The following is a 15,999-nucleotide window of genomic DNA, read 5'->3' on the forward strand; positions in this document are numbered from 1 at the left end:
ATTAAAATGATGTAAAATATATTATATGTCAGTATCAGACAAAGGAAATTTCAAAGCAAGAACTATTACCAGGAACAAGAGGAGTCATTTCACAATGATAAAGGAGTCTATTCATCAAGAGAAAATAACATTCCTAAATGTTTATGCACCTGTTGTCAGAATTCCAATATACATTAAAAACCTAGTTGATCTGAAAAAGAAATAGTAAAATACAGTATTATTGATGGATATTTTATGCTTTTTTAATATTGATAGAAGCAGTAAAGATATTTTAAAAAATTGAACAGCATCTATTGAGCAATTGACATTTACAGAGCATTCCACCCAAAAACAACAGAATATATGCTTTTCTCAAGTACACACAAAACATTTAAGACAGATCATACCTGACCACAAAACAAATCTCAATGAATTTTAAAGGATTCAAATCCTATGAAGTAAGTTGTATGATCACAAAAGAATTAAATTAGAAATCAATAACAAAAATATAAGGCAAATCAAATATTTGATAAGCAAATAATATATTTCTAACTAACCCATGGTTAAAAGAATAAAAATAGAAAGTATTTTGAACTGACTGAAAATGAAAACATATTATCAACTGTGCAGATGATAATGCGCAGATAATGTGCAGGACCCCCTTGATAAATTTAGGTGAAAAACAAAAGAAAAATAATTAAATGACTAAACAAATCAACAGTTTTACAAGAGAGTAATTTCAGCAGCTAAGATTAAAGGAAAGAGGATCATAGATTCATAAAATATTAGAACAGGAAGAATTCTAGAAACGTTTCTAAAATTTGTAAACTCATAAAATTCACATAGAAAACATTTCCAGGAAGAACATATGATTTGCTTAATGGGTTTATAATAGCAAGTATTTTTAAATGAGCAGTCTTTGGTAGTAGCAACATTATATAAATATCCTGCGTTCTTTAAATGGCTATTTTCACCTAATAAAAGCAGATACAGATTTTACAAAATAGATGTGCATATTTGTTAGCTTTTGTCTGATTATTGTAAGCATTTTGTGCTTTATCTGTAGGTTTTCTATATTTCACATAGCACAATAAATAAGAATACTGAATTCTCTATCCAGATTGCCTAAATTTCTCTATCCAAATTGCCTCTAGCTTTACCACAGTTGAGTATTCATGATATTGGGCAAGTTACTTAACTAGCAATGCCTTAGTTTTCACAATTGTGAAATAAGAACAAACCATAAAATGGATATAAATAGTGCTTACCTCCTTACAGTGATTATAAAGATTAAACAAGTTACTGACTGTGGGCTTACAACAGTGCCTGGTGTATGGTAAGGGCTCAATAAATGGTAACCATTTTTACATAGCATTGATTTATAAATACTTGAGGCTTATTAAAACACTGACTTGAAATTTTTAAATTAGGCAACATAATTAAAATAGGATATCATCACAGAAAAGTTGCTTAAAATACATGTTTTTTAAAAAAATACAGAATTATTCAAGTTATTTGAAAGCCAATGTTAAAAGAAAGCTGGGACAATCTCTTTTCAAAGCATGAGACAATGATCCAATGGAAAATTATGTATTACATGGAGTGTTTTTGAATTAACCAATACATTTGATAATATCACGAGATGATACAAAAGTTACCTGTTAATGTCCTGCTGCCTTCAACTATTTCATATTATATGCTCCATTCAACCAGAATTTATAGATTTGAGTATTTTAATTTTCAAAGATAAAATATTTATTTATGAATTTGTTTTAAATGGCTAAAAGGCAACATTCCGCGGTATAGCACGGAAACAATTTCCATTTGGTTAAAAAAAAAAAAAAAAAAACAAAATAAATGTGGAACACATTTCACATTTTTTTATTTTGTGCAACTTCAATGTTTTCAACGCTGCATACATTACTAAAAGCACAAAAATAGATGCTGTACTATCAAATTGTAAAGAATACCAAATTGATATAATTATACTTTATAATTTCTTCCAAGTATCAAAAGGGTAAGTTTTTGTTTTTCCTTTAATTAAAATAATCTCATGGGTCTCTTATATGTTTGACAGATTAAGATAAAACAGGTATATATTTAGTATCTTAAAACTACATATTTTAATAAAAACTGCTATTTGTAATGCAGGCTCTGTCGTTTTGACACTGACACAAATCCTTCTTACCTGGGCCAAATGAGCATGCACCTGAATCAATATGGTAATAAAATACCAAATAAGTCTGTAAAGTATCAACTTACCCTGTTCTTCTGTTTTGAGAGCTAAGTGCATGATTAAATTTACTGTACCTTTAACAACATGCAGTTCTCCCTTGGTGTCTGCAGGGTATTGCTTCCAGAACCCCCTGAGGATACAAAGATCCACGGATGCTCTAGTCCCTCATATAAAATTCTGTAATGTAATTTCTATGTAAATAGTTGTTATACTATCTTTTTCATTTGTATTATTTTTTGATTAATTACATTTGTACGTATGTGTAGGTACATATGACACATTGTTGCATGTAGAATATTTAATAAATGTTATTGTTTTTCACAAATATTTTCAGTCCACAACTGGTTGAAGCTACAGATGCAGAACTCACTCACATGGAAGGTCAACTGTAAAATTTAAACAACAACTTCAGCATTTGTAAAATCTATCACCTTTTTGTACTCCCCCTACCATTCTCAACATTATAAGGAAGCCTGTCATCATGGCACATGAAGGCAATGAGGGAGACTAGCTAGATGCAGCAGAAAGAACATAGAAGCCAACAGCACCACTTGTTCCTCAGAACTGCCTCCCAGCCTCCATCCCAGCCTCCATCCATCCTTTAGTTAGCAAGCAGTAGATTAAACCTCTCACCATGTGTGCTGCCTTCTTCCAGATTTTTGCAATGAAGCAAACCAATCAGCAGCTTTCACCATATGGGAGAATGATCAAGGCCAGGAAAACACTCATACACGGGTTGAGTACTGACCGGGCATTCTATGGTTCAGAAAACTGAATGCCCCTACATAGATGACAGCTGAAATGTGAACACAGAGGCCCAGAACAACGTAAGAAAGCTACAGCAGCTATGAAGACCAATTGTGGTCATAAATATCATCACCATCCAATACTTAGCTACAGGCTGGGCATGGTGGCTCATGCCTGTAATCCCAACACTTTAAAAGAGTGAGGTGGGCAAATCACCTGAGGTCAGGAGTTTGAGACCAGCCTGACCAACATGGAGAAATCCCATCCCTACCAAAAATAAAAAATTAGTTGGGTGTGGGTGCCTGCCTGTAATCCCAGCTACTTGGGAGGCTGAGGCAGGAGAATGGCTTGAACCCAGGAGGTGGAGGTTGTTGTGGTGAGCCGAGATCATACCATTGCACTGCAGTCTGGGCAACAAAAGTGAAACTCTGTATCAAAAAAAAAGCAACAACAACAACAACAAAAACCACTTATATACAGCTTTTAACATTTACAAAGTATTTTTACATACATTATTTTAGTTGAACACCACAACCAATAGCCCTTTTAAGAGGTAGTATAGATATTTTTATTAATAACACTATTTTGCAGGTGAAGAAACTGAAAAAGGTTAAGAGGCTTGTCTAAGGTCATTTTAAGTAAGAAATAACTGGACTTTAGTCTTCCCCCAAACTAACTAGATTTCAGAGTCATTCAGCTATATCACTGTATCCCACATAGATTTTTTTTAAAAGAGGAGTAAATTTTAAGAGGAAGGTTCTGCAGCAAAGTCAGCAATTATTTCTATAAACCCCTGTACTCTTCCATATTCATTAGTACTATTCTTTCCTTTACTTCCTTACCTCCATTCATTTCTGGTTCTTTTCTTCAGACGATCCAAGATGTCAGAAACCATTTTGTCCATTTAAATCTCTTAGATCCTGATCTGCACAACCAAAGATATCCTTGTGTCAAACCTGAAACCAGCAAATATGGATCTTTCTCACCTATAAAGTTCTATGGCTATATCAGAAACTAGCCTAAGGAGCAATGAAATCTGTGAACTTTCAGAGATAAATATTTCTACTATGTGCCAAAAAAATCCAAGAAGGCAATAATCAATCAATACAGTATCTCCTGAGGCTCTTGACTGACTGTCCCCTGCAGGATGGCCACATTCAGCGACTGAGCCAGAACAAACACTGAGAATATCTATCTAAGCCGCAATAAACAGCAAAATAAGATATTAATGAACCTCTGAAGAACTACCCAGATCATGAGGTTTACAGTGTGTTCTGAACTAAAAGCTTACAAAGCCTTGAGGAGCAAGTCAAAACCAAGTGGAGAAAGCTAACAAAAACAATGGAGAAGAAACATCTATTGATTAAATGCAATTGTTAGGCAGCATTACTTATAAGGAGCTGAATATCCTCCTGTCATGTAAAATTTAAAGTAAAATAAACTTTACTATAGAAAAACAGAACATTTAAATTACCAGACATCCAACTCCATAGAAATAACCATAGTTAACAACCTCTAGTCTATTTCGTAAAAATATATGACAGAAGGTGTGTGCATTTTTAAAGCAAATCGTTTATTGAGTCTTTATTGTTGTACAGAATAGCAAAAGATTAAAACTCTCAGCATTTCAAGTCCTTGGCCTATATGAATTCATTTAGCCATCCCATTAACCTGATGACACAGGTAGTATTACGCTGTTTACAGATGACAAATCCAACCATGGAGCTTATTTATTGTCTTTGCAGGTAGTTGCTGTGTGACACAGATCACATACGGAAAGTAAACCCTCATAGACTAATGCTGGCTTCTTCTCACATCACCTCTAATGTATTTTCTTTTCCTCTCCCTCTCTGGTCTTCTATCCCTAATGCAATGGCACCCAAGAGAGCCTACCACAAAATTACTCTAGCCAGCAACTTTATTCCAACAACAAGATGCATAGTTCTGCTGACAGGAACTGATAGGAACTCTGAAGCCAAGACTGTACTCTTCTGTATTTTCCTAGGGATCACGACAGTGTTGTAAGTGACTTTTCTTGGTGGCAGGGGGGGACCTCTATAAAAATAGTACTTTCGTCAAGAAAATAAAGATCTACGTGAAAACTGACAACCTTGGGAAGATAAAAGACAAAAAGAGAAGTTATTTTCTTAGTGTAGAACTATCCTACAGTTTAGTCGGACTAAATGCAGACTCTGGATGACTACTAGCTGTTTCTTAATATCAGTTTTACACTATCCAAACATATGCTGAGAATTCTATACAACTTTAAAACAGTAAGTAGATACAGAGCAACTGGAGCTGTCTGTGATGGGTGGAATGTTTTCAAATGGTAAAACTTCAGAAAGGACTTTGAAAGGTGCTTCTGAAGTCAAACATATAGTAACCATATGTCCCAATATTCCACTCCTACATACTGACCCAACAAAAAGGAAAACCTTTGCCTAAACAAAGACTTACAAAGATTCATAGAAACTTTGTTCATAATAGCTAAAACAGAAAACCAAATATACATCAACAGGTGAATGGACAAACTGTAGTACATTCATAAAATGAAATACTACTCTGCAATAAAAAGAAAAGAACTATTCATATCCCATTCATACACACAGCACATAAGTGAGTCACAACATTAGGCTGAGCAAAAGAAGACAGACACAAGAGCACATATGGCATAACTCCATTTATATGGAATTCTAGAAAACAGAAATTTCATCTAGAGAGAAAGCAGATCAGTGTTTGCCTGGGGCTGGTGATGGGTACAAGGGAGCTTTGATGAGTATAAAAATATTCTATAACTTGGTTATGGTGGTGGTTACATGGATCCACATTTTAAAAACTCAACTGAACTTTTTTTTAAAAAAGGTATATTTTATGTTATATATTGTATGTTTTATATATATATATAAACACGTCAAGGTAATTTTTAAAAACAGTAAATCTTAGAATATATTTAAAATAAGGAAAAAACAGCCACACTATACTTACTGTACTGTTCAGATAATATTAAGGGAAAGAAAAGTAAGAGGAGGTTAAGTTGAATGGTGAGTATATACAGTAATAAAGATACAGGTGCAACTAGGATCTATAATGGTTGAATCAGAATAAATATCAGGACTTCTGTTAGAAAAACTGAAAACAAATACTGCTTTTCCCAGTGGAGGTAAATATAGAACTAGTAAGTCTTACAAGCTATCAAAAGCCATATCAGAACCACATCAGAGCGGTATCAGCATTATCAGTAATAATATGACTACTAAATGGCATATTAAGTAAATAGGGAAATAATAAGCCTTACGAGCTCCTAAAAGCTGTATCAAGAGCATCACAATAAAGCAAATACCAGGAACCCAGAAGAAAGAAATAGAAGTCACTAAGCTGCTGGATCATTGCCGAAATAGCCCTATCTTTGGACTTTTGAGTTAATGAGCTAATGTATTTCATTTGTGGCTTAAATCCACTGGAGTCATCTTTTTCTTTTTTTGGCTTTTTAACTTTTTTATTACTTGTAATAAAAGTAAAGTAATGCAAAGGAAAACAGATTAGAATGTACAAGATGTCAATAAGACTTAAAAACTGGTTTCAAAATTTATAGCTAAATCTATAAAGTAATTCTGCTGTTGGATAACATAAGTTCCCATTCATCGAGCATCTTTTACTTGTCCTATGTGGATATTTCTCATAAGCACTTAATTTAAAACTTGTAAATGTTTTTAAATTCATTTCAACTACCTGATCTACATGAGCCCCAAACTTAATGGGTCTGGGCTACAATTCTTGAATTGGTGGAGCAAACACAAGGGCTTGTTTTAGAAAGTAACATGCCTTAATAAGAAATGATTTTTTGTTGGCCTGGCAACACAATGAGACTCTGCCTCAAAAAAGAAAAGAAAATTTATTTTTGCTTAATGATTCCCTGCTACTTGGCAAAAATAAACAAACTAGAAATGTGATCGGATAAAAGGGTCAAAGGCCTTGTGACCACAGGCAAATTTTACGTATCTGTATGGTCGTGTATATTCTCCAATGAGCCTGCACTACTTTTATAATCTGAAAAACACTGTTCTTTATTTTTAAATAGACCCACATATTCAGCAAAACCTTATAATTCAACAGTTTACAATGTATAAAATAGTCCTACCTTCCCGGTACCATATCCTTCCCCATGTGAAACAAAGTTAGCTGCTTCTTCCTGAATAGTGTGAAACACACAGTACCCACTGAAATAATGATCAGATATTTCAGCAGTTTAATGTGGCACGTTATATTATATTCATACTGCTTGGAGTTTGCTGAGCTTACTGGATGTGTAAGTCAATGTATTCTTAATCAAAAATGTAAACAAAATTTTCAACAAATATTTCTTAAAAACTTTCATGCCCCTTTTCATGCTCTTCACCTCTGTAATTGCAATTACATATATGCTAGACTATAAGGTGTTGTACCTTAGGTCCCTGAATCTCTGTTCATTTTTGTTTTTTTTTCTTTTCTTTCTTTCCTTTTTTTTTTTTTTTTTAAAGATGGAATTTCGCTCTTGTTGCCCAGGCCGGAGTGCAATGGCATGGTCTCAGCTCATCACAACCTCTACCTCCCATGTTCAAGGGATTCTCCTAGCTCAGCCTCCCCAGTAGCTGGGATTACAGGCATGTACCACCATGCCGGGCTAATTTTGTAACTTTAGTAGAGATAGGGTTATGCCATGTTGGTCAGGCTGGTCTCAAACTCCTGACCTCAAGTGATCTGCCCCTCTGGGCCTCTCAAAGTGGTAGGATTACAGGTGTGAGTCATTTATTTTTCTTTAATTTTTTTTTTCTAAATTAATCAGATTTAATAAATTTCATTGATATGCATCTAGTTGATTTCATATTTCTCAACATATTGGAGATAGTAAAACTAATACACTTGTAATTACAGTTATTGTTCTTTTCAGTTCTTGAAATTTCACCTAGCTTTTCATACACAGAAAAACTTATTTAAAAAAAAACCCATTGTTGAATTATTTTGGAATTACTTGGAATAATGTTCTTTTTAAAATACACTATAGGATTGGATTTACTTGTATTTTATTTACAACTTTTACACCATGTTTGCGAACAATGTTTCTGTTTTTGCTTTTAAGCACAAAAGACAGCTTATTGGCTCATTTAACTGAAAAATCCAGTCATAACTCCAACTATGTTTATAAATGAGTGATTTTAAAAGTTTTTTTAACTGACATATTCATGAGGTACACACAGTGACGTTTCAATACATATAATGTATCATAATCAGTTCAGGGTAATTAGCATAACCAACATCTCAAATATCTACCATTTTTTTATATTACAATCATCCAATACCCTTCTGGCTATTTGAAACTATAAATAATTGATAACTATAGTCATCCTACAGTGGTACAGAACAAGGGTCCCCAACCCCTCAACTGTGGAACCCACCCAGGTACCAGTCCATGGACTGTTAGGAACCAGACCACACAGTAGGTGAGTAGCAGGTGAGCCAGAGAAGCTTCATCTGTATTTACAGCCACTCCCCATTGCTCACATTACTGCCTGAGCTCTACCTCCTGTCAGAGCAGCAGCAGCATTCGATTCTGACAGAAGCACAAGCCCTGTTGTAAACTGCACATGCAAGGGATCTAGGCTGCATGTTCTTTATGAGAATCTAATGCCAGATGATCTGTCACTGTCTCCTATTATCCACAGATGGGACTGTCTAGCTGGAGGAAAACAAGCCCTGGGCTCCCACTGATTCTACACTATGATGAGTAGATAATTATTTCATTATATATTACAGTGTAATAATCATAGACATAAAGCACACAGTAAATGTATTTGAATCATTCCCCCACCTCCTAGTCCATGGAAAAATTGTCTTACAAAAAACCGGTCCCTGGTGCCAAAAAGGCAGGGACCGCTGGTGTAGAATGCTAGCAGTTTCCGTTTCTCTGCCAAGATTTCTAACCTGTTTACTCATTGAGACCACAATCTGTTTAAGCCCTCTTATTAGTATGCATACATGAGCCTTTGTCAGCTAAACTCAACAACTAGGCCATCTCAAGGTCTGCTGCTATTGACTTTATTTTCTTTTTACTATTGGTCACATTTTCCCCCTTTTTTGGCATGTGTAGTAATTTATTAGATACTATAACATATAATAAATACATAATACGATATATAAATTAAATAAATATATAATATAAATAAATGTATACATTGTATTATATAATCATACAATGCAGAGAAACTGGATTCTGCTATGATCTGAAGAATGATAATCTTTGTTCTCAGGAAGTATAATTACTGGATGAACAAACTGAATTTGTCTATGTTTTGTGAGGAGGAATTTGAGAAAATCGCATTGCACTCTAGCTTGGGCAACAGGACAAGATTCCATCTCAAATAAATAAATAAATAAATAAATAAATAAATAAAAAAGGTATGTCATGAATACAAAAAAATATATGTAGGTACTAATCTATTTTATCATTTATTACCATAAAATACATATAAATCTATTATGAAAAGTTAAAATGTACCAAAACTTACCAACTTAGAAAGCACATGGTACCGTTTGTAGTCAAGAGAAGTGTAAACAAATGTAAAGATTAAGTGTTAAATCATAACTGCATAAAATTAATCATAATACCTACTGTACAACTGTAATAATTTTGTAGCCACCTTATACTGCTGTTGTGGGTGAGCTCAGGTGTTGGGAGAATCTACCCTGTGATGCTAATCATCTCTGAGTGAGCGGTTCATCTTTCCAGTAAATTGTGTATCACAGTAAAAAGTAACCTCTCACAGTTCTCACGTATTTTTCATCGTATTTAGTGCAACACTATAAACTTTGAATAACATCCTGGGTCCCATATGAAGTGGCACTAGTGATGCTGCAAGTGTACCCAAGAGGCTGAGAAAAGTTACATTACAAGAAAAGGTTGAATTGTTTCATACGTACCATAGATTAAGGTCTGCAGCTGAGGTTGCCCACCTTTTCAAGATAAATGAATACAGCATAAGGATGATCGTTTAAAAAAAAAAAAAAAGGAAATTCATGAAGCTGTCGCTACAGCTATGCCAACAGTTACGAAAACCTTGCACTTTTTCAAATTACCCTTTTCTGTCAGATAGAAAATGCAGCTTTTATGTGGGTGCAGTATTGCTATAAGAAAAGCATACCTATAAATTCTAATATAATTCAAGAAAAAGTTGTCATTATATGACGATTTAAAGCAAAAGGAAGGTGAATGATCTAAAGGTAGAGTATTTAATGCCAGCAAAGAATGGTTTGGTAATTTTAGAAAGAGGCTTGGCTTAAAAATGTCAAGATAACAAGAGAAGCAGTTTCTGCCAACCAAGTAGCGCAGACGAGTTCCTAGACACATTAATAAAATCAATGAGGAGAAAGCATATCTCTTATGAACAGGTTTTTAATGCAGACAAAACTGCTCTATTCTGGGGGAAAAAATGCCACAAAGAACATGTATGAGTAAGGAATAGAAGTGAGCACCAAGATTTAAGGAAGGAAGCAGCAGACCAACTACACTGTGCAAATGCAGTCAGGTTCATGATAAGGATTGCCCTGATCTATAAATCTGCTCCCTAAGCCATGAAGAAGATAAAACACCAGCTGCTGAGCTTTTGGTTGTACAATGAGAAGCCCTTTTGCCACACTGCCTAAGAAGAGAATAGCTTTCTGGACTGGTTCCATTGATTCTTTGTTCCTGAAGTGAAGAAGTATCTTGTAAATAAGGGAGGTGTGTTTTAAAGTTCTTTTGATATTGGGCAATGCCCCAGTCACCCAGAACCTCATGAGTTCAGTACCAAAAGCATCAAACTGGTCTACTTGCTCCAAACACATTATCTTTAATTCAGACTCTAGATCAGGGGTAATAAAGATTTTTAAGGCACATAGCACTCAATGGAAAAGACTGTCTATAGTATGGAAGAGAAACCTGATAGAGTGTTAACGAAAGTCTGAAGAGATTTAGAAGAGACATTGAAGAGACCATGGTTGTTATAGAAAAACCTGTGAAAGCTATCAAGGCCGAAACCATAAACTCCTGCTGGACATAACTCTGTCCAGACTTTGTATATGACTTCACAAGATTTAGAACAGTGAACATGATTTAGATTTGGAACTGTACTCCAAATTAAAGAAGTCATGAAAGAGATTGTGGATATGGAAAAAAAAAAAAAAGATGCTAGATGAAAGGTGTGAAGACATGGATCTTGAAGAAATCCAAGAGCCAATGGACATCACACCAGAGGAATTACAGAAGATGACTTGAACTCCTTGAGTGCCAATGCCAGACAATAAGGAAAAGATGCCAGAACCAATGCCAGACAATAAGGAAAAAGATGTAGAAGTAATGCCAGAAAACAGAGTTAATTTAGACAACCTGGCAGAAGGTTTCCACTTACTCAAGACAGCTTTTGACTACTTTTATGACATGGATGCTTCTATGACATGCACCCTGAAACTAAACAGTGGAAGAAGGGTCGATACTTGTAAAGAAACACTTTAAGAGAAATGAAAAAGCAAAAAAGTCAGATTCAAATTACAATGTACAGTTGTCCTTCAGTATATGTAGGGGATTGGTTCTAGGATCCTGCATGTACACCTAAACCCATATATGCCCAAATCTCTGCATACTCAAGTCCTGCAGTCAGTGATGCAGAACCTCAGCATACAAAAAGCCGGCCCTCCATATATGTGTGTTTTGCATCCCACAACAGTGTATTTTTGATCTGCATTTGGTTGAAAAAAATTCAAATAAAAGTGGACCCACGTAGCTCAAGTCCATGTTGTTCAAGAGTCCACTGTATTTCCGTAAAGTTACACAGAGTGTGCCTGCCTCCCCTTCTACCTCCTCCACCTCTTCCACTTCCCCAAGACAGCATGACCAACCCCTACTCTTCCTCCATCTCATCCTACTCAATGTGAAGATAACCAAGATGAAGACTTTAATGATTATCTACTACCATCGAATGAACAGTAAATATATATTTATTCTTCATGATTTTCTTAGTAGCATTTTTTTTCTCTAGTTTACTTTATTGTAAGAATACCGTCCACAATACATATAACATAGAAAATATGTGTTAATCTACTGTTTGTTATTGGTAAGTCTATCAATAGTTAAGTTCCAAGGGAGTCAAAAGTTATAGGTGGCTTCTGACTGTGCTTGGGTGGAGATGTTGCCACCCCAAACCCCTACACTGTTCAAGGGTCAACCATATTTCATTTGTAATACAGATTATAGGCTACAGTTGCCTTAAGCCACTGTTTCTTATAGCAGTTCAAACACTGCCTATTCCATAGAGCTTTTCACAATCAAATAAGTAAAAAATATCTGTCATGCCACTTGTTTATAGTCTAGAACAAAGGACGGCACAGGCACACTTAGTCTGTAAAGGGCCAAGTTCAATAAATATTTTAGGCTTTATGGGCTAGTGTCCCTGTCACAACTACTCAAATCTCCCATTGCACTGTGAAAGCAGTCATAGATAATATGTAAACAAATGGGCATGGCTGTCCCAATAAAACATTATTTACAAAAAAAGGCAGCCAGTTGGATTTGGCACCAAGGCCACAGTCTGCCAAACCCTGCTCTAGAGCAGTGTTTCCCAATCTCTACTATTCATACTAATCATGTGGAATCTCAATGCAGATTCTGACTCTGTACATCTGGGTAGGGCCTGAGATTCTGTATTTCTAACAATCTTACAGTTGAGTGATGGTGATACTATTCAAAGAATCATATTTTTGAGTAGCAAGGTTCTGATAAGCTCCATGAGAATGAAGGTCCTATGTAATTATTTACTATCTGGCCTACATACCTAGAAAAGTGTCTGACACATAAGTCACTCAATAAATATTTATTTAAAGAATGAACAAATGTGCTTCTAATAGAATATCATGCTCTGCCTTGTATCATTATTATTTAAGCTTACCAAATCTAGCAACCTCTGTAACATGGTAGACTTTCTAATAAAAGCTAATGAATTAAATCAGACCCTTGGTCTATGTATACACTACAAAAGCTAGTTGTTGATAAATTGATCCCAAATTCTTCTTCTATGTTCCTCCACAACAATCATCTTGTATTTTTTTAAGCTTTCTACAGTCCTTGTACTTCAAGGTCTTTGTACATTCCACTTCCCCTGATAGGAACATCCTTCCCTAATCTTTCAAGTCTAAAGATAAATGTCACCTCCTTAGAAAGCAGTGCAATAAGTATCCTTACCCTGTCCCCACGCAAATGCAGTTCTTTAGCTCAGCCTTGTGTGTCTTCTTCGAAGCACTTACCACATTTTACAACTAGTCATGCATTGCTTAACAGAGATGTGTGTTAAGAAATGCATCATTAGGCAATTTCGTCATATTGTAAACATCATAGAGTGTACTTACACAAACCTAGATGGTACAGCCTACTATACACCTAGGCTATAGGGTATGATGTACTGCTCCTAGGCTACAAACCCGTATAGCATGTTACTGTACTGAACATTACAGGCAACTGAAACACCGTAGTAATTACTTTTGTATCTAAACATATCTGAATACAGAAAAGGTATAGTAAAAATATGGTATAAGAGATTTTAAAAATGGTATATTTGTATTAGGCACTTAACCAGAAACGAAGCTTGTAGAACTAGAAGTTGCTCTGGGTGAGTCTGTAAGTGAGTAAAGCCCTAAGCATTACTGAACACTTCTGTAGACTTTATAAACACTGAATACTTAAGCTACATCAAATTTATAAAAATAAATTTTCATTATTCAGTAATAAATTAACATTGGCTTAGTATAACTTTTCTGCTTTATAAACCTTTTAATTTTTTAACTCTGACTCTTGTAGTAAGACAGCTTAAGCACACATTGTACAATTGTACAAAAATATTTTCTTTATAGCCTTATTCCATGATCTTTTTGTATATTTAATTTTTTTTTACTTTTAAAACTTTTTTGTTAAAAATTAGTACACAAACATAGACATTAACCTAGGTCTACATAGGTTGAAGTTCATCAAGATATCACTAGGCTACAGTAATTTTTCAGCTCCATTATAACCTTAAGGGACCACTGTCATATATGCAGTCTTTCACTGACTGAATCATCGTCGTTCAATTCACGACTACATTTTATTTATTTATAAGATGACTTTTAAAAATTCCATTTACAGCCAGGCACGGTGGCTCATGCCGGTAATCCAAGCACTTTGGGAGGCTGAGGCCAGCAGATCACAAGATCCAGAGTTTAGAACAGGATGACCAACATGGTGAAACCCCGTCCCTGCTAAAAATACAAAATTAGCTGGGCATGGTGGTACATGCCTATAATCCCAGCTACCAAGGTGGCTGAGGCAGGAGAATCACCTGAACCTGGGAGGTTGAGGTTGTAGTGAGCCGAGATCACACGACTGCACTCCAGTCTGTGAGACAGAGGGAGACTCCATCTCAAAAAAACAAAAATAAAGCCGGGCACGGTGGTTCACGCCTATAATCCCAGCACTTTGGGAGGCCAAGGTGGGTGGATCACAAGGTCAAGAGATTGAGACCATCCTGGTCAACAAGGTGAAACCCCGTCTCTACTAAAAATACAAAAATTAGCTGGGCATGGTGGCGCGCACCTGTAGTCCTAGCTACATGGGAGGCTGAGTTAGGAGAATTGCTGAAACTCAGGAGGCAGAGGTTGCGGTGAGCCGAGATCATGCCATTGCACTCCAGCCTGGGTAACAAGAGTGAAACTCCATCTCAAAAATAAGTAAATAAATAAATAAAAATTAAAATTAAAAAAAATTCCATTTACTCTACTAGAGTGTAAGCTCATCAACTGCATTTACCTTATTCACCACTGAATCCCTACCAATTAGCACAGTTCCTGACACATGTATACACAAATTTGTATTTATTTACTGAATCGAGAATTATTCACATTCACAGAGAATTTATTCTGTTATCCTTATACTTAAGAAATAACCACATCGTAAAAAAAAAAGAATAATACTGTCTTTTATCTGAGTAGGGTTACAGCAGCCAAATTTGTATTTCATGATGCTGCTCTCCCAACAATAACTAATTAGATCAAGAGTGAATATCTGCTCTGAGTTGGTCTGCATTTTCTCTCGTGGTATACTCAGGAATAAGACTGATACTCCAGTGTCTCGATGCTGGTCACTTTAATTGATTAAGTAGCAGTGGTAGGTAATTAGATTTGGTCATGTATATCCTTAAAAACACTAAAAAATAAATCCACAAAGTGTAAAGAAAGAAGAGACATGTAGATAGAAGCAAGCGTAACAGATGAGGCAAGACTACCTAGGTTCCTAACAACTTTACCCATAGCAAATTCTAGGTCTTTATGAAGCCAAGTTGTTCTTTGTGATTTCAGGAGTTATCCCAATATCCTTCTACATTTCTATTTTTAGGTAGGCTGAAATGGGATTCTGATATTTACAACCATTTATAACTAAACATATCCAGTTTATAAAGGAACATATAAAAGAAAAAATTTGGCCCAGAAAGTGTGTCAAAATTGCAGGAGGGAAAAATGTTAAGTGATCATCAAGTTTTCAATAACATAGAGTCTAGTAATCAAAGGTATGATTATAAAACATTACATTGTTAGTGAAAAGATAAACACTATCAATAGATTAGAGTATTTATGTAAAAACTAATGTATCCTAAAATGAATACACACTTCAATAATTCCTCCAGTGAAACATTTGCAGCAGTGAACTCTTAGTTCCAAAATTATTCAAAATACTTCATGCCAGGTGGCTGACCATAAGTACATTTTTAAAAGTAAAAAGTTAACAATTCTTGGCATGAACTAATTGAAATAAATACTTATTTAACCCAAAAGAAACAGTAGAAGAGAGCGAAATGCTGTGCAATATTTGGAATAAAAATGAACTTGAGAAGAGATAAAGGATAGGAAACAATCACACCCAACTGGAATTCTATTACTTAGACATACAGGAGATGTGACAAGCAAGAAGCGTGAGCCAATAAACTCCCTAAGAATCTCCTACAAGC

At 35.2% G+C, this 15,999-nt stretch overlaps 1 protein-coding gene across 8 annotated transcripts in view; it reads right to left on the reverse strand.

Annotated features, from left to right (window-relative positions):
- RFX3 (regulatory factor X3) overlaps window positions 1–15,999 on the reverse strand; it is a 294,672-nt gene that overhangs the window by 193,578 nt on the left and 85,095 nt on the right. The window contains exon 1 of one of the 8 annotated variants that reach the window (XM_074394746.1): window positions 3,805–15,999. This exon is cut by the window's right edge and continues 21,788 nt beyond it. The exons of 6 other annotated variants lie outside the window; for them this stretch is intronic. In XM_074394746.1, the coding sequence (XP_074250847.1) occupies window positions 3,805–3,814 (10 nt within the window). In that variant the 5' untranslated portion in view covers window positions 3,815–15,999. Of the gene's footprint in view, window positions 1–69 lie in introns of all 8 variants that reach the window. One more of the 8 variants, XM_074394747.1, reaches the window with a different exon arrangement.

This window comes from Saimiri boliviensis, chromosome 2 (assembly GCF_048565385.1).
Source record: "Saimiri boliviensis isolate mSaiBol1 chromosome 2, mSaiBol1.pri, whole genome shotgun sequence".
Lineage (NCBI taxonomy): Eukaryota > Metazoa > Chordata > Mammalia > Primates > Cebidae > Saimiri > Saimiri boliviensis.